Source organism: Nerophis ophidion, linkage group LG13 (assembly GCF_033978795.1).
Source record: "Nerophis ophidion isolate RoL-2023_Sa linkage group LG13, RoL_Noph_v1.0, whole genome shotgun sequence".
In the NCBI taxonomy this organism is placed as follows: domain Eukaryota; kingdom Metazoa; phylum Chordata; class Actinopteri; order Syngnathiformes; family Syngnathidae; genus Nerophis; species Nerophis ophidion.
In genome coordinates this window covers 14,880,862-14,899,784 of record NC_084623.1, presented here as the reverse complement: position 1 = coordinate 14,899,784, position 18,923 = coordinate 14,880,862, and the positions used below count along the sequence as shown (strand labels likewise).

General features: G+C 39.3%; 1 protein-coding gene across 3 annotated transcripts in view; it reads right to left on the bottom strand.

The window, feature by feature from the left end:
* slc39a10 (solute carrier family 39 member 10) overlaps positions 1 to 18,923 on the bottom strand; it is an 83,213-nt gene that overhangs the window by 5,373 nt on the left and 58,917 nt on the right. For all 3 annotated transcript variants that reach the window (XM_061918443.1, XM_061918445.1, XM_061918444.1), the window contains exon 10: positions 14,460 to 14,540. In XM_061918443.1, coding sequence (XP_061774427.1) covers positions 14,460 to 14,540 — 81 coding nt within the window. The remainder of the gene's footprint in view (positions 1 to 14,459; positions 14,541 to 18,923) is intronic.

The following is an 18,923-nucleotide window of genomic DNA, read 5'->3' as shown; positions in this document are numbered from 1 at the left end:
GCGCTAAAGAGCCACGAATTGCTGACCCCTGACTTATGGGTAAATGGTAAATGGGTTGTACTTGTATAGCGCTTTTCTACCTTCAAGGTACTCAAAGCGCTTTGACACTACTTCCACATTTACCCATTCACACACACATTCACACACTGATGGAGGGAGCTGCCATGCAAGGCGCCAAACAGCACCCATCAGGAGCAAGGGTGAAGTGTCTTGCTCAGGACACAATGGACGTGACGAGGTTGGTACTAGGTGGGATTTGAACCAGGGACCCTCGGGTTGCGCACGGCCACTCTCTCGTACTACAGGTTGTGGATGCATCAACAAAATGAGGTAAAAAGGCCACTGCCCAGTTAGCTCATACAAAACTTTAAATCTCTGGATTGATGAAGTAATGTGCTGATCATACATACTGGGGACCCTGGGGGAAAAAAAGAGTTATTATGGCTCATGGAGACCAAATTTAAATAATTTTGCATAATTCACACAAAATTGTATATGACTACTGAGGACCATTTACAAAAAAAATAAAATAAATAAAAGTTCCAATTAAATATGACATGACACAACAGCTGTCCTCATAGGAAGTTTCACCACTTAAATGTTAAATCCTACATCTTCTGTGACATGACTGAAAACTGTTATTTAGCAGTAATGGAGTTGTTTGCAACTCCAACTACCAGGATGGAAAATTCTGAATGTGAATCGTACTTTAAGTTAGTGTATTTTCCGCACTATAAGGCGCACCTAAAAACCTCAAATTTTCTCAAAAGCTGACAGTGCGCCTTATAATCTGGTGCGCCTTATATATGGACCAATATTGAGTCACAACAGGTCTCCCAACTACGGTAAGCAGCCGCCGATTTCATTTTCCCCCGTGGTGCATGCTGGGATATATGACTGCGGGAGATGTGCCGTTTCTGTGTGTTTATGTAAAGACCCCGAAATGGCTCCTATCAAGAGACACGCTTACGACACAGTTTAAACTCAAGGCAATCAGTCACACAGTAGAAGACGGGAATAGAGCAGCAGCAGCGGCTCTGACTCGATTAAAGGGGAACATTATCACCAAACCTATGTAAGCGTCAATATATACCTTGATGTTGCAGAAAAAAGACCATTTATTTTTTTAACCGATTTACGAACTCTAAATGGGTGAATTTTGGCAAATTAAACGCCTTTCTGTTTATCGCTCTGGATGCGATGACGTCAGAATGTGACCTCGCCGAGGTAATACAGCCGCCATTTTCATTTTCAACACATTGTAAACATTGGGTCTCAGCTCTGTTATTTTCCGTTTTTTCGACTATTTTTTGGAACCTTGGAGACATCATGCCTCGACGGTGTGTTGTCGGAGGGTGTAACAACACTAACAGGGAGGGATTCAAGTTGCACCACTGGCCCGAAGATGCGAAAGTGTCTGCCGCCAGACCCCCATTGAATGTGCCAAAGTGTCTCCACATTTTACCGGCGATGACAGACATGGTACAGAGATGTATGGATAACCTGCAGATGCATTTGCAACCATAAAGTCAACGAAATCACAAAGGTGAGTTTTGTTGATGTTGACTTATGTGCTAATCAGACATATTTGGTTGCGGCGTGACTGCTACGCTAATCGATGCTAACATGCTATTTACCGGCGGTGCTAAAGCAGACATGGCACAGAGATGTATGGATAACCTGCAGATGCATTTGCAACTATAAAGTCAACAAATTCACAAAGGTGAGTTTTGTTGATGTTGACTGCCAGCTAATCGATGCTAACATGCTACGCTAATCGATGCTAACATGCTATTTACCAGCGGTGCTAAAGCAGACATGGCACAGAGATGTATGGATAATCTGCAGATGCATTTGCAACTATATTACGTTTCGTTCCACCCACAATTAATGCGAAAAAAACACTTAACAATCGAAGGATTTATGTTGCTCCATTATCACAAAATGCGAAAGTCCTGATTGTTTGGTCCACACATTTTACCGGCGATGCTAACGCAGCTATTCAGCCATGCTGTGGCTATGAATAGCGTCAATAGCTATTCGCTCAATAGCTTCAGTTTCTTCTTCAATACTCTCATACTCCAACCATCTGTTTCAATACATGTGTAATCTGTTAAATCGCTGAAATCCGAGCTAATGTCGCTATATCTTGCTGTGGTATTCCCATTGTTTGTTTACATTGGCAGCACTGTGTGACGTCACAGGAAAATAGATAGTGGTTTCGAAGATAGTGAAAATAAGGCACTTTAAAGCTTTATTTAGGGATATTCCGGGACCGGCACTTTAAAGCTTTATTTAGGGATATTCCGGGACCGGTAACATTTAGAAAAAAACTTCCAAAAATATAACAAGCCACTGGGAACTGATTTTTATTGTTTTTACCCCTTTTGAAATTGTGATAATGTTCCCCTTTAATGACGACTTCGGCAAGACGGAGCCGGGCATGTTGGATGCCGTATTCGCCCAACTGTTTGATTCGGACACTAAAGAAGAAGAATTTGAGGGATTCGTGGATGAGAAATAACTTAATAAAGTGAGCATGTTTATTTTGTGTGTTGTATTGTCTGACATTATCGTTTGAGCAACGTTGAGTCATTGATATATTGTTATTGCTTTGCACTATTTCAAGTGTTACTATATTGTGATTGCGCTAACATTTGATTTACCGTAACAGTATTAAGACTGTTTTTTACGTGTTTATTGAATCTGGGGAAAATAATAAATAGTTGTTTATTCATTTTTGGAGTGAACAGAGTTGTCGGAACACTGATTTGTAATCTATTAATACAGTTTGACTGACCTATCTGACTGTTTTGTTGACATTCCCTTTAGTGCATCTCCATCTAAAGGATGCATAACGTAGCATCCACTGTAGCATTTATTCTATCCGCCTTATAATGCGGTGCGCCTTATATATGAACAAAGTTTTAAAATAGGCCATTCATTGAAGGTGCGCCTTATAATCCAGTGCGCCTTATAGTGCGGAAAATACGGTAATAATGTTTTATAATCATGCTGTATGAAAATATCATCGTAAGGAACACTACACCAGATTTAGTTTTTGGAAAAATATATTAGTTTTAACTAAGAATGGATACCATACAGAATCACAGTACTATTAATGCCAGGATAACAAATGTTTCACTTTTCAAGAAAATTAATGTTCTCTTTTACCAATATTTGAAACATGTAACCAAAGTACACAGACGAACCACCTTCGTTACGGGGACCAGGTGGAAGTGATTAACTTTACACGGGAGAAGTGTGAGCAGAGCAGCGAGTGCAGTACCAGCTACAGCCCGATGAGGGGGCTGCTGTGCAAATGTCTCACACTCAAACTAACCAGTAAACACGTTTTATGGACCAAAGCTTAAAAATCAATTAGGCATCTTCAGAATGGATCTGACTATCATCTAAAAAGGTGTCCCCATACTGTCAGAGGTCCCCTAAATGTGACTGTGTAAACCAGGGGTGGCCAAACATTTTCCACTGAGGGCCACACACCTAAAAATCAAAGCACGCGGGGGCCAAGTTGATATTTTTTCATTTTAAAAATAAATACAATATATACTTATTTTTAATTGTTGGGGCTCCCTCAAGTTAGGTCCTAGGGACCCAGAAGGCTTTCAGTCTTCAAAAAGGTTAAAAATAAGTCATATAGTATTTTTTTCATAAAACCCTTGAATCGCTAATTCTACTTCATTATTTTTTTTTTTTACATTTTACGAGCTTTTTGTCGAAACCCCTATTTTTTTGGGCAAAAATACAAAATATACAATATTTTTCCCATAAAGATTTTTAAAGTGGAATATTTGATGTGAAGTAATTGGGTCCCTAAAAAGGTCAATATTTCATAGCAAAATTGATTTTAATTTTTTTTTTTAAGCAAAGACAGTTATTAAATTCAACTAAAATTCTAGGGGATCCAAAAGTGCCCCACTCATAAGAAGGTCATACTTTTTTAAATTTTTTATTTAATTTTTCATTCAACACTTAAATCTCTATATTAGCTTCAGATATAAATATTATACTATATAAACACTATATAAATACAGTGTAATTAGTTTAATACATTTATAATAATCAATAGAATAATTAGTATTCATATATAATTAGTATGTATTTTTTTTAATAATGTTCATTTTTTTCATGTTTTATGTTTGTTGTATTCGTCATTTTTGTCCTTAAATCAATCAATAATTTATACCAACATTGATTTTTATTCATCATAATTTTTTTTTTTTACAAATTATTTATAAAATGGTGTTTCCAGAGCAGGGGTCGGCAACCTTTACCACTCAAAGAGCCATTTCGACCTGTTTCACAAAATAAGGAAGACAATGGGAGCCGCAACTATTCTCGCCAATATCTGCTGGTGGTCACCCAGATGACAAGACTTAGGGCGTGCTATGAAGCCATTGCATTAAACACCTTCAACAACATGTACAAACTGCTTGTCAGTCCAGCAACATGTTGTGAGATGCTTCCGCAGATACACGCACACGACTGGAAGGCATACTGGGTGACAAAGAGTACACTGACGGTTGTGATATAAACAACTTTAACACTCCTACTAATATGCGCCACATTGTGAACCAACACAAAAGAAAAATGACAAACACATTTCGGGAGAAAATCCTCACAGTAACACAACACAACAAATACCCAGAATCCTTTGCATCCATGACACCCCTGACTGTTATACACCCCGCGAGGACCAAACCCCGCCCACCTCAACCACGCAGGGAGGGGGGGGGGGGGGGGGGGGGGAGGAGGTTTGGTTCTCGCGGGGTGTATAACATAGTCAAGAAGTGTCATGGATGCAAAGGATTCTGGGTATTTGTTGCGTTGCGTTTATGTTGTGAGGATTTTCTCCCGAAATGTGTTTGTCATTCTTCTTTTGTGTGGGTTCACAATGTGCCGCATATTAGTAGGAGTGTTAAAGTTGTTTATATCACAAGCGTCAGTGTACTCTGTGTCACCCAGTATGCCTTGCAATCTCATATATGTGCCGATAGAAGCAGCGAAATGCATGTGTCCGGTCGGCACGCAAATAGCATTCCGTGAGTGGCGGGCGCGATGACGTTCAAGAGGACGGTAAGAGTAATATCATCACGGCACGCCATTAATATTGTAGTTCGAGTGAAAATTGGAGAACGTGGACTCCGGGTGATGTCCGGGAGAGGCATAGAATTCCGGAATCTCCCCGCAACAAACTGGGGGGTCGGCGATTGTGCAGCTGAGCCGCATCAGAGTTGCCAAAGAGCCGCGGGTTGCCGACCCCTGTTCTAGAGTAATAGAGTCAACAATGCAACTTTTTCTCGTTGCATTTCACCAATTTGCTCTTTTATTACACTTTTTATAGTTAAAAAAAATATATATATTTGAGTATATTTAGAATGATGTGCTGCGGGCCGCAAATGGCCACACTTTGGACACGCACGCTGTAAACTGAGTGATGTCCCCATTAAGTCAGCATTGCCAGAACACACACACACACACGCACACACACACACACACACACACACACACACACACACATTAGCGGTCATGCATGTAAAGGTGAGACGTGCGGGCGATTAGCGACAGGAAGTAAACAGGCCGGCCAAAGAGGCGTCTCAGAGGAAACTCCCTGACTTGGAGGCCATGAATATGAAAAAGGCGGCGGCCTACATTTCCTCCTCATGTGTGACAAGTGGCCCCTTTTCTTGGCTAATTACTGCCATGAATAAATTAGCGCTGTGCTGTCAGCCATCAATCAACAGCAGATGAACCCTTCCCAACCTCCTCGCTTTCCAAACGCCGCCGCGCTCCTCGTCACCTCATCTAGCGCAATTACGGTCGGCCCTCGTTGCCAATTAGCTTCACTGCGGGCGGTTAAAGAACCTCGCAATCATCCTCGCTGCCTTCCAGCTGCCAGCCGCACACGCCTTTTTCTGGCCTGTCAGCCTGCCAGCTCAGGCTGACAGGCGTCGTGCCGACATCCTTTTAAACTTTGCGAGCTGTTGAGACGCCGCTTTTCTTCCGGCGGTCCTCTGGATTATGAGAAGAAAACACTGGTGCACAATTAAAGGAGTGCCACAGATAAATGTAACACTCGTATTCATGATTAAATAATGTGTGCGACTGCGGCTTGTGGTGACAACTTTGTACACTAGGTGGCACCGTTGCTCTGCTTATTACGCCTCTCATCCTGCAGGCAACAAAACTTGCTTGGATCATCGGTCAGGTGCCCCTGGACTGCCACAAATAGATTTGGCCTGCCACAAATAGAGATAAAACGGTTGTGAACTGCCATAAATAGAATCCGTCGGTCATGCCACAAATAGATTTCCATCACAACAATGCAAAAAAGATTCCCCCTGCCACAAATAGATGTTGATTTGGACCGCCACAAAAACAAATATAAAGACTTATATTGCCAAAAATAGATTTGGACCGCCATTTAAAGAATTGGTCTACCGACCGGATTTTGATCACTACAATTAAATTTGGCCTGCCACAGATACATTTCCAATGCAAAAGATTCAGCCTGCCACATATAGATATAGATTTGGACTGCCACAAATACATTGGAAATGCCATAAATAGAAAGGGTCTGCTACAAATAGATATCAATTTGCACCGTGACAATAAGATCACAACACAAATATTTGGACCGCCATAAAAATAATTGGTTGGTCATGAACACAATAAATATTTGGACCGCCACAAACACAAATATATAGATTTAGACTGCCACAAATAGATTTGGATCGCCATTTAAAGAATTGGTCTACCAACTAGATTTTGATCACTACAATTAAAAATTTGGCCTGCAACAAGTAGAATTGGTCGGTCATGCCACAAATACATTTCCAATGCAAAATATTCAGACTGCCACAAATACATTAGGAATGCCATAAATAAAAATGATCTGCTCAATTTTCACCGCAACAATAAGATCACAACACAAATATTTGGACCGCCATAAAAATAATTGGTTGGTCATGAACACAATATATATTTGGACCGCCACAAATAGATTCAGCCTACCAAAGAAAAAATCAGATCTGGATGCCATAAATGTAATTGGTCTGCTACAAAGAGATTTCCATCACAACAATGCAAAAAAGATTCCACCTGCCACAAATAGATGTTGATTTGGACCGCCACAAAAACAAAGATATAGATTTAGAATGCCACAAATATATTTGGACCGCCATTTAAAGAATTGGTCTACCGACTGGATTTTGATCACTACAATTAAAAATTTGGCCTGCCACAAAAGGAATTGGTCGGTCATGCCACAAATACATTTCCAATGCAAAAGATTCAGCCTGCTACATATAGATATAGATTTGGACTGCCACAAATACATTTGGAATGCCATAAATAGAAATGATCTGCTCAATTTGCACCGCAACAATAAGATCACAACACAAATATTTGGACCGCCATAAAAATAATTGGTTGGTCATGAACACAATATATATTTGGACCGCCACAAATAAATTCAGCCGGCCAAAGAAAAAATCAGATCTGGATGCCATAAATGCAATGTGTCTGCCACAAAGAGATTTCCATCGCAACAAAACAAAAAAGATTCCGCCTGCCACACATAGATATTGATTTGGACCGCCACAAACACAAAGATATAGATTTAGACTGCCACAAATAGATTTGGACCAACATTTAAAGAATTGGTCTGCGGACCGGATTTTGATTGGTACAATTATAAATTTGGCCTGCCACCATTAGTATTGGTCGGTCATGCCACAAATACATTTCCAATGCAAAAGATTCAGCCTGCCACATATAGATATAGATTTAAACTGCCACAAATACATTTGGAATGCCATAAATAAAAATGATCTGCTCAATTTGCACTGCGACAATAAGATCACAACACAAATATTTGGACCGCCATAAAAATAATTTGTTGGTCATAAACACAATATATATTTGGACCGCCACAAATAGATTCAGCCGGCCAAAGTAAAAATCAGATCTGGATGCCATACGTGTAATTGGTCTGCTACAAAGAGATTTCCATCACAACAATGCAAAAAAGATTCCGCCTGCCACAAATAGATGTTGATTTGGACCGCCACAAAAACAAATATAAAGATTTAAACTGCCACAAATAGATTTGGACTGCCATTTAAAGAACTGGTCTACCGACCGAATTTTGATCACTACAATTAAAAATTTGGCCTGCTACAAATAGAATTGGTCGGTCATGCCACAAATACATTTCCAATGCAAAAGATTCAGCCTGACAAATATAGATATAGATTTGGACTGCCACAAATACATTTGAAATGCCACAAATACAAATGGTCTGCTACAAATAGATATCAATTTGCACCGTGACAATAAGATCACAACACAAATATTTGGACCGCCATAAAAATAATTGGTTGGTCATGAACACAATAAATATTTGGACCACCACAAACACAAATATATGGATTTAGACTGCCACAAATAGATTTGGATCGCCATTTAAAGAATTGGTCTACCGACTAGATTTTGATCACTACAATTAAAAATTTGGCCTGCCACAAATAGAATTGGTCGGTCATGCCACAAATACATTTCCAATGCAAAATATTCAGACTGCCACAAATACATCAGGAATGCCATAAATAAAAATGATCTGCTCAATTTTCACCGCAACAATAAGATCACAACACAAATATTTGGACCGCCATAAAAATAATTGGTTGGTCATGAACACAATATATATTTGGACCGCCACAAATAGATTCAGCCTGCCAAAGAAAAAATCAGATCTGGATGCCATAAATGTAATTGGTCTGCCACAAATAGATTTCCATCGCAACATTCAAAAAGGATTCCGCCTGCCACAAATAGATGTTGATTTGGACCACCACAAAAACAAAGATATAGATTTAGACTGCCACAAATAGATTTGGACCGCCATTTAAAGAATTGGTCTGACGACCGGATTTTGATCACTACAATTAAAAATTTGGCCTGCCACAAATAGAATCGGTCGGTCATGGCACAAATACATTTCCAATGCAAAAGATTCAGCCTGACACATATAAATATAGATTTGGACTGCCACAAATACATTTGGAATGCCATAAATAAAAATGATCTGCTCAATTTGCACCACAACATTAAGATCACAACACAAATATTTGGACCGCCGTAAAAATAATTGGTCTGTCATGAACACAATATATATTTGGACCGCCACAAATAGATTCAGCCTGCCAAAGTAAAAATCAGATCTGGATGCCATACGTGTAATTGGTCTGCTACAAAGAGATTTCCATCACAACAATGCAAAAAAGATTCCACCTGCCACAAATAGATATTGATTTGGACCGCCACAAACACAAATATAAAGATTTAGACTGCCACAAATAGATTTGGACCGCCATTTAAAGAATTGGTCTGACAACTGGATTTTGATTGCTACGATAAAAAATTTGCCCTGCCACAAATAGAATTGGTCGGTCATGCCACAAATACATTTCCAATGCAAAAGATTCAGCCTGACACATATAGATATAGATTTGGACTGCCACAAATACATTTGGAATGCCATGAATAGAAATGGTCTACTACAAATAGATATCAATTTGCACCACGACAATAAGATCACAATACAAATATTTGGGCCGACTGACATGAAAGCACGTACCACTCTTCTCAACGAGCAGCAGGTGACCCGGTGCAACAAAAGAAAGTTCCTAAATATTTTTTAAACATTTTCCTTTTCATCTTTGCCAGTTATGCAAATTAGACAAAACTCTCCTGTTTGATGGAATTGCTCCCGTCTCTTTAATGATCAACTCCCAAAAATAAAGAAGTTGCTTTACAGTCGTTCTGAATATATTCCCAGGCAATGAATATGAATACATTAAACTGTCATATAAACTTTAAGAGAGGAAACTGCAGGGGAAATGGAAATTAAACATTTAGCTTTTGACACATTTTTTTAGACAAACAAACAGGAAACAAATGATTTCTGCATTAAAGTGTCAGCATAAAAGTGTTAAGTGCTTTGGATTTGTGAACTTGCAACAAACATGTTTTTTTTGTTGTCATCTTTGATAGAACTCCGCATCGCTATTATTATATCATACCTTTGACATTTTAGTGCACTGCAAAGAAATACTGCTAACAATATGGGAGACATACTGGATGGTCCATTAATATTATATATCACCATGTAGAGCAGGGGTAGGGAACCTATGGCTCTCGAGCCAGATGTGGCTCCTTTGATGACTACATCTGGCTCTAGGATAAATCTTAGCTGACATTGCTTAACACGATAAGTAATGAATAATTCCGCTGGTAATCCATCCATCCATCCATCCATTTTTTACCGCTTGTCCCGTTCGGGTCGCGGGGGATCCTGGTGCCTATCAACACTGCATTCACAGTGTTAAAAATAACAAATTCATTGATGAATTGATTAACATTAACAAGTTGAAAAAACGTATTCCGGTGTTACCATTTAGTGGTCAATTGTACGGAATATGTACTGTACTGTGCAATCTACTAATAAAAGTTTCAATCAATCAATCAACGTTCAAAATATAAAACATTCTCATGCATTTTAATCCATCCATCCGTTTTCTCGAAGTCCCATTCATGGTAAGAATATTTTTATTTCTTACCGGTTAGCTTCAGAATGACAATGTTGACAAAAAGAACAAAATACTTATTATACTCTAAAGATGTTGGTCGTACTTAAAAATGCACGCATTTCGTTGTATTCAGTGTTAAAAAATATGATACGGCTCTCACGGAAATACATTTTAATATATTTGGCTTTCATGGCTCTCTCAGCCAAAAAGGTTCCCGACCCCTGATGTCGATAAAAGTACTTATTTTCCTTACATTAAAAGTCAGTCCATCAAAACAACTTTACATTTTTCACAAAAGGTGACTAATAACAGGTTTCACTTTTTGTAGACAGATGTCCACATCACTGCATGTTTTTTCGAATTTTGCCCATCATTTACAATCCTTATGCAAGACAAAACATTTTTATTTGTATGCATTCTAACTGTGCTAAAAATGGAGGTGATGTAAAGTAGGGCTGGATGATTATGGGAAAAAAAAAAAAACTTTGATTGATGTCGTAATCACGATTATTCATTCATTTGAAAACATGAGCACCCTATTTTCCGGAGTATAAGTCGCACCTGCCGAAAATGCATGATAAAGAAGGAAAAAAACACATATAGACGCATTTTTGGGGGAAATTTGATAAAATCCGACACCAAGAATAGACATTTGAAAGGCAATTTAAAATAAATAAAGAATAGTGAACAACAGGCTGAATAAGTGTACGTTATATGAGGCATAAATAACCAACTGAGAAGGTGCCTGCTATGTTAACGTAACATATTATGGTAAGAGTCATTCAAATAACTATAACATATAAATGTGTTGTACTTGTATAGCGCTTTTCTACCTTCAAGGTACTCAAAGCGCTTTGACACTACTTCCACATTTACCCATTCACACACACATTCACACACTGATGGAGGGAGCTGCCATGCAAGGCGCCAACCAGAACCCATCAGGAGCAAGGGTGAAGTGTCTTGCTCAGGACACAACGGACGTGACGAAGTTGGTTCTAGGTGGGATTTGAACCAGTGACCCTCGGGTTGCGCACGGCCACTCTCCCACTGCGCCACGCCGTCCCTATATAGAACATGCTATACGTTTACCAAACAATCTGTCACTCCTAATTGCTAAATCCCATAAAATCTTCTTCCTCGATTTCGCTTCTAAACAACTCTGCCAACTCCAAAGGTATGTGCCGCTTCCTTTTGTCGTTTTCTGCTGCATATTTCACTACATCCAGCTTGTAATCTGCAGTACATGATCTCCTTTTCGGTGCCATTTTTGTTCAGCCATTCTTAGTTTTTATAAGTTACCGCCAATGATGAAATTATCCTTTTTAATAGCTACGGCAGTAGCATATAGCATATAGCAGTTAGCATTCCATGACCCACAATGCACTTCTGTTATGACCCTCCCCCGCCAAATTCCTATAAGCTGACGTGTATGTGACGATTGCTGACATTTTCTTCGTCTCTTCCGCGAATGAGATGAATAATATTATTTGATATTTTACGGTAATGTGTTAATAATTTCACACATAAGCCGCTCCGGAGTATATGTCGCACCCCCGGCCAAACTATTACAAAAACTGCGACTTATAGTCGGAAAAATACAGTAAATGGACAATGAAGCCATGTACTGTGTACCTCAGCTGTGTGCTATTTCAACACTTTAAATAATGTCACTACAATGAAAAAAACTCCTCTGCCTGACACTACTATTATACAGTGGGGGAAAAAAGTATTTAGTCAGCCACCGATTGTGCAAGTTCTCCCACTTAAAATTATAACAGAGGTCTGTAATTTTCATCATAGGTACACTTCAACTGTGAGAGACAGAATGTGAAAAAAAATCCAGGAATTCACATTGTAGGAATTTTAAAGAATTTCTTTGTAAATTATGGTGGAAAATAAGTATTTGGTCAACCATTCAAAGCTCTTACTGATGGAAGGAGGTTTTGGCTCAAAATCTCACGATACATGGCCCCATTCATTCTTTCTTTAACACGGATCAATCGTCCTGTCCCCTTCGCAGAAAAACAGCCCCAAAGCATGATGTTTCCACCCCCATGCTTCACAGTAGGTATGGTGTTCTTGGGATGCAACTCAGTATTCTTCTTCCTCCAAACACGGCAAGTTGAGTTTGTACCAAAATGGATACATGGATGATACAGCAGAGGATTGGGAGAATGTCATGTGGTCAGATGAAACCAAAATAGAACTCTTTAGTATAAACTCAACTTGTCGTGTTTGGAGGAAGAAGAAGTTTGCGGGCTATAGAGCATTTTCCGTTCGGGCTCCAGTACTCTGGAATGCCCTCCCGGTAAAAGTTTGAGATGCTACCTCAGTAGAAGCATTTAAGTCTCACCTTAAAACTCATTTGTATACTCTGGCCTTTAAATAAACCTCCTTTTCAAACCAGTTGATCTGCCGCTTCTTTTCTTTTTGTCCTCTGTCCCCCCTCCCTTGTGGAGGGGGTCCGGTCCGATGACCATGGATGAAGTACTGGCTGTCCAGAGTCGGGACCCAGGATGGACCGCTCGCCTGTGTATCGGTTGGGGACATCTCTACGATGCTGATCCGACTCCGCTTGGAATGGTTTCCTGTGGACGGGACTCTCGCTGCTGTCTTGGATCCGCTTTGAACTGAACTCTCGCGGCTGTGTTGGAGCCACTATGGATTGAACTTTCACAGTATCATGTTGGACCCGCTCGACATCCATTGCTTTCGGTCCCCTAGAGGGGGGGTTGCCCACATTTGAGGTCCTCTCCAAGGTTCTCATAGTCATCACTGTCACTGGCGTCCCACTGGGTGTGAATTCTCCTTGCCCAATGGGTGTGAGTTTTCCTTGCCCTTATGTGGGTTCTACCAAGGATGTCGTAGTGGTTTGTACAGTCCTTTGAGACATTTGTGATTTAGGGCTATATAAATAAACATTGATTGATTGATTGAATAGTGAGTTGCATCCCAAGAACACCATAATTACCGTGAAACGTGGTGGTGGAAACATCATGCTTTGGGGGGCTGTTTTTCTGCTAAGGGGACAGGACGATTGATCCGTGTTAAGGAAAGAATGAACGGGGCCATGTATTGTGAGATTTTGAGCCAAAACCTCCTTCCATCAGTGAGAGCTTTGAATGGTTGACCAAATACTTATTTTCCACCATAATTTACCAATAAATTCTTTAAAATTCCTCCAATGTGAATTCCTGGATTTTTTTTTACACATTCTGTCCCTCACAGTTGAAGTGTACCTATGATGAAAATTACAGACCTCTGTCATCATTTTAAGTGGGAGAACTTGCACAATCGGTGGCTGACTAAATACTTTTTTGCCCCACCGTATATCGTGATTACTAATCATGTGTGATCGGACACGATGCTTTGTTACTCTTGCCAACTTTTCCTCTCGGCGTAAACAAAAAGCCGGAGAAAGCTGTGACTTAAAAAGCGGAGCTCGGAACAGAAATGTGGGCTGTTGCAGAGTGGAAACGGTCCTCGGAGAGAACAGACTGAATGCAAATGAAGGCTGCGGCACCTGTGCCATTTTTGATTCACATAGCATTGAACAACAAGCGCGGCGCTTCAGCCTCACTTTGACAAGCCGCTCGAGTGCCGTCAGACAAAATCTATTTTCCGGAGCGTGGAGAGCAACGCGGGGGCGTTTTTTTAAAAAGGTTTCGTGGTACAAAGGGGTCACGGGACCTGCCTGGATTAAAGTTCATGAGGAAAAGAGGTGTTTCACATGAGGTAGCGCACCTTTTGTTCTGCTCGCTACACAAGTGACGTGGGCACCGGTGCAAGAAAGTGACATGTTGTGTTTATTTTTTATGGGTGGTCTCTGTGAGCAGCACTTACCAAGTTCATGAGGTAGTTCATGGCAGAAAACAGCCACTGAAGTACTGATGCCTCCTGTGAGGTTTGCGCTGAATGCAGCGCCTGAAGGGAGGGGGGAAAGGTTCACAATGTCAGAGAGATCTGGAAGGCAAATTTCAATCTTCAGAGAGAGAAGCAACTTTTGGGGAAGTGTTCGCAAGTTTGTGTTGACAGAGCGCACACAACACTAACTTTCTCTGCATAGTAACTTTGAACAAAACAGTCATATAAACTCACATCACGAAGATGTTTTGTGTAGCACCTGATTTTAAAATATATGCAATAAGGATGTAACGGTACGTGTATTTGTATTGAACCGTTTTGGTACGGGGGTTTCGGTTCGGTTCGGAGGTGTACCGAACGAGTTTCCACATGGACATATTAGGTAGCGCACCGCAGGTTGTGTAAACAATGCACACCGAGGCACAACACATGGCATGCTAGCAGCGACCAGACTAGGACAACATGTAAAAGCCAGAGCTGGAAGACCCTCCTGCCTCGTTAACGTCTCCCCTTTGGCAACAGCTGCGTGGTGCGAAACAACAATGGGGGACAGAGGTTTGCCGACATTGTTCAGCAGCAGTAGGGTACGCTTCTGCCAACACGTCAAACATGCTAACTCATTTGAAGCGGCACCACCGCATTCAAGCAGCCTCTCCTCGGCGATTCATGCAGGGCTGAAGCAATAACAAATGTTTTTATAGCAGCAGATTTAAGACCATCCATCCATCCATTTTTTTACCGCTTGTCCCATTCGGGTTCGCGGGGGATTGCTGTATTGCATTAAAAACTTTGACCTACTTCTATGGTGGAAGAAAAATAAGGCCATATATCCTCTTACTGCCAAGTTAGCCAGGCTGGGGGGTTGACTTGAAACTGTTTAATGTTGCACTTTTTATATGTAGAAGAAAAGTTGTGTCATTCAATTTCATCCGAGCAACAACTTGAGTCACTTTAACATTGATTAACGTGGACCCCAACTTAAACAAGTTGAAAAACTTATTGGGGTGTTAGCATTCAGTTGTCAGTCGTACAGAATATGTACTGTACTGTGCAATCTACTAATAAAAGTCTCAATCAATCAATAAAAAAAAACACTTTATATATAGAAAGGTTTTGTTAAGAAACCATTCTGAGCCTTATCCTGTTTAGTTTTTATTTTATACATGATGACCACATTAACCCTGGCAATGGACCCTGTGTGTATATGTATGTTATGCCATTGTTTACAAATTTGGTAAATAAATAACCCAAAAATTTATATTTAGTTGTTTTCTTACTGTACCGAAATGAACCGAATTGTGACCTCTAAACTGAGGTACGTACCGAACCGAAATTTTTGTGTACCGTTTCACCCCTAATATGCAATGATTATAAAGAATATACGCCACAATTACAGCAAACAGAATAAATATGTTATCATTTATTTTAAATAGGGCTGTTAAAAATAAGTTGTTACCTCATATGATTAAAAAATATATATATCGCATTAATTATGTATGAATGTAGATTAGTCATGCAATTTGTTTTGAATTTACCCAACATCCAAGACTATAGGCCACAATTTTTTTCTTACACTTTAAACCCTGCGGCTTATTAAACAGTGTGGATACTTTATGGATTTTTGTTTTTGCTAATAGCCATGATGTTTTGTGTCTAATAGTTTTCATTAAACCCAAGCAGAGGACTGAAATGGTGCTTTTTTTAGACAGGTTTGCGAGTTGAAAATGTACTTCCTGTTTTGCCTTCAATCGAAAAAAAACAAAACCTCCATAGCGTTTATGCTCAAAATTATTCGTCAGTATCCTTCCAAGTAACCTTTGTAGGTTTCACAATATAATTAAAACAATTTATACTTACTAAACCGTCCCATTTCTTTTGTCTGTAAGAGTGTTTTCATGCATATTTATACACGCTATCGTAATGAAATAATCCTAGGATCTTTAGCATTAGCTAATATACTAACCCGTTTACGAGTGTCTGTCTTAGTATAATTAAATTACAACAGCATTCTTTTTGTATTCTTTCAGTTTCACAAATTCCTCAGTAAATTCACCAAAACATCACCGGGAACTTATAGAGTCTGTTTAGCTGATTGGAGAGCTAGCTTCTGCAGCTAGTGGGTCCATGACGATGACTTCTGTTTTGTTTGATCAGCCGTTTTACTGCTGTGTTACAGACATCATTAGAACAATTAAGGTATGTAAATAAACATTTACAAAAATAACTCAATTCACAATGTATCTTCTGCAGCTTATATTTCGGTGCGGCTAATATATGGAAACATATTTTTATTCTTATAAAATGTAGTGGATGTGGCAAAAATACTGGTGCGCGCTTCAGTCCGGAAACTAAAGTACGTTATTTTACCTTAACCGCAGATAGTTTTACCTGAAAGGTAGCACAGATTGGTATACGGTGTATGCATCCGTCAGTGCAAAGATGAGTGAGGAGACATCGACTCAAAATTTTGGTAAAGTTTTGAACAAATGAATGACGTACATTCAAGTAAAACATTTAAAAACGTTCCTGAATGACAGTCCTTTTCATTATTACCACTATTATTTCATTAATAGTGGGGCGGGCACCCCTGGGAGGGACATGGTAGAATGCCAGCATGCTTTATCAGTATCAGATTTAAAACCTGCTTATAAAAGCTGTGCACTGCATAAAGTGCTAATTGTCGCTTTTAATCTAGACTCCTTCATTTATAAGTATAAAAAAAATAATTAGCACAAATTGTTGCATTGTTTGTAGGTTAGAGTCTTTTATATTGTGCTCCTGAGTTAATCTTGCTGATCTATTTTTGAAATAAATATTCATTATTTAATTTAAATTTTCAGTGTCAAATAGCTCAAGTTAGTAAAAAAAATATATGTACTTTAAATAAGGATTTTTATTTTAGGCAAATCTTTTCCATTACAGACTAAAAAAAAAACCAATGTTAATGCATTTATTCCTTGTTGTGAGTTTATTTATGTGTGTCATTTTTTTCTTTAATACTAATAAGAATACAATGTTATGCAGAGGTGTACTCATAACAATTTTATAGACAAATGAGATTATTTACAGTCGCGCCGAAGAGTGATTGTGCGAGAGGATAGTGGTGTGTGCCGCACTAAACGTCGTGGTCATTAGAAAAAGTTGATATAAATTATGCAAGTGAGTAATAATCAGGAATAAATTTAAAAATGTGATCGATCGGATGAAAAAAATAATAATAATTTGACAGCACTAATTTTAACATGTTTAATCAAAAATACAAGTACAAAAGTGAAACACAATTGTACCTTAAAGGCCTACTGAAACCCACTACTACCCACCACGCAACGCAGTCTGATAGTTTATATATCAATGATGAAATATTAACATTGCAACACATGCCAATACGGCCTTTTTAGTTGACTAAATTGCAATTTTAAATTTCCAGGGAGTTTCTTCTTGAAAACGTCGTGTAATGATGACGTGTACGCTTGACGTCACGGGCTGTTAGGAAATATGAGCGCTGCACACACACACAGCTAAAAGTCGTCTGCTTTAACGGCATAATTATACAGTATTTTGGACATCTGTGTTGCTGAATCCTTTGCAATTTGTTCAATTAATATTGGAGAAGTCACAGTAGAAAGATGGAGTTGGGAAGCTTTAGCCTTTAGCCACACAAACACACGGTGATTCCTTGTTTAAAATTCACGGAGGTGAAACTTTACTATGGATCACAGCGAACATGGATCCCGACCGAATGTCAACCAGCAGGTTTCGGTGAGAAAATTGGGGTAAAAAGTCGCTTCTTACCGGAGATCAGCTGAGCTTGTGCCGCCCATAAAGTTGCCGTCGACTTCCCTGAGACATTGGCGTCAAGACACCCGTGGACACACCCCTCCGACTATCAGGTACTATTAAACTCACTAAAACGCTAGCAACACACTAGAAAGATAAGGGATTTCCCAGAATTATCCTAGTAAATGTGTCTAAAAACATCTGAATCCGTCCCAATGCAATCGCAATTTTAAAAATGTTTTTCTAGTCCGTCGCTATCAATATCCTCAAACACGAATCTTTCACCCTCGTTCAAATGAATGGGGAAATTGTCGTTTTCTCGGTCCGAATAGCTGTTTTTGTTGGAGGCTCCCATTAAAAACAATGTGAAGATGTGAGGAGCCATCAACATGTGGCATGATCGTCTGCAACTTTCGGTAGAGACAGGGCTTTTCTTTTAGCATGCAAAAGTTGCGAACTTTATCGTCGATGTTCTCTAAATCCTTTCAGCAAAAATATGGCAATATCACAAAATGATCAAGTATGACACATAGAATAGACCTGCTATCCCCGTTTAAATAGGAAAAGCTCATTTCAGTAGGACTTTAATTTACAAGTAACCTGACATTTGAATATTTTAAGAACCAAGCTGTCTCTCTGCTTTTTATTTTTCTTTAAGTTGCGAGC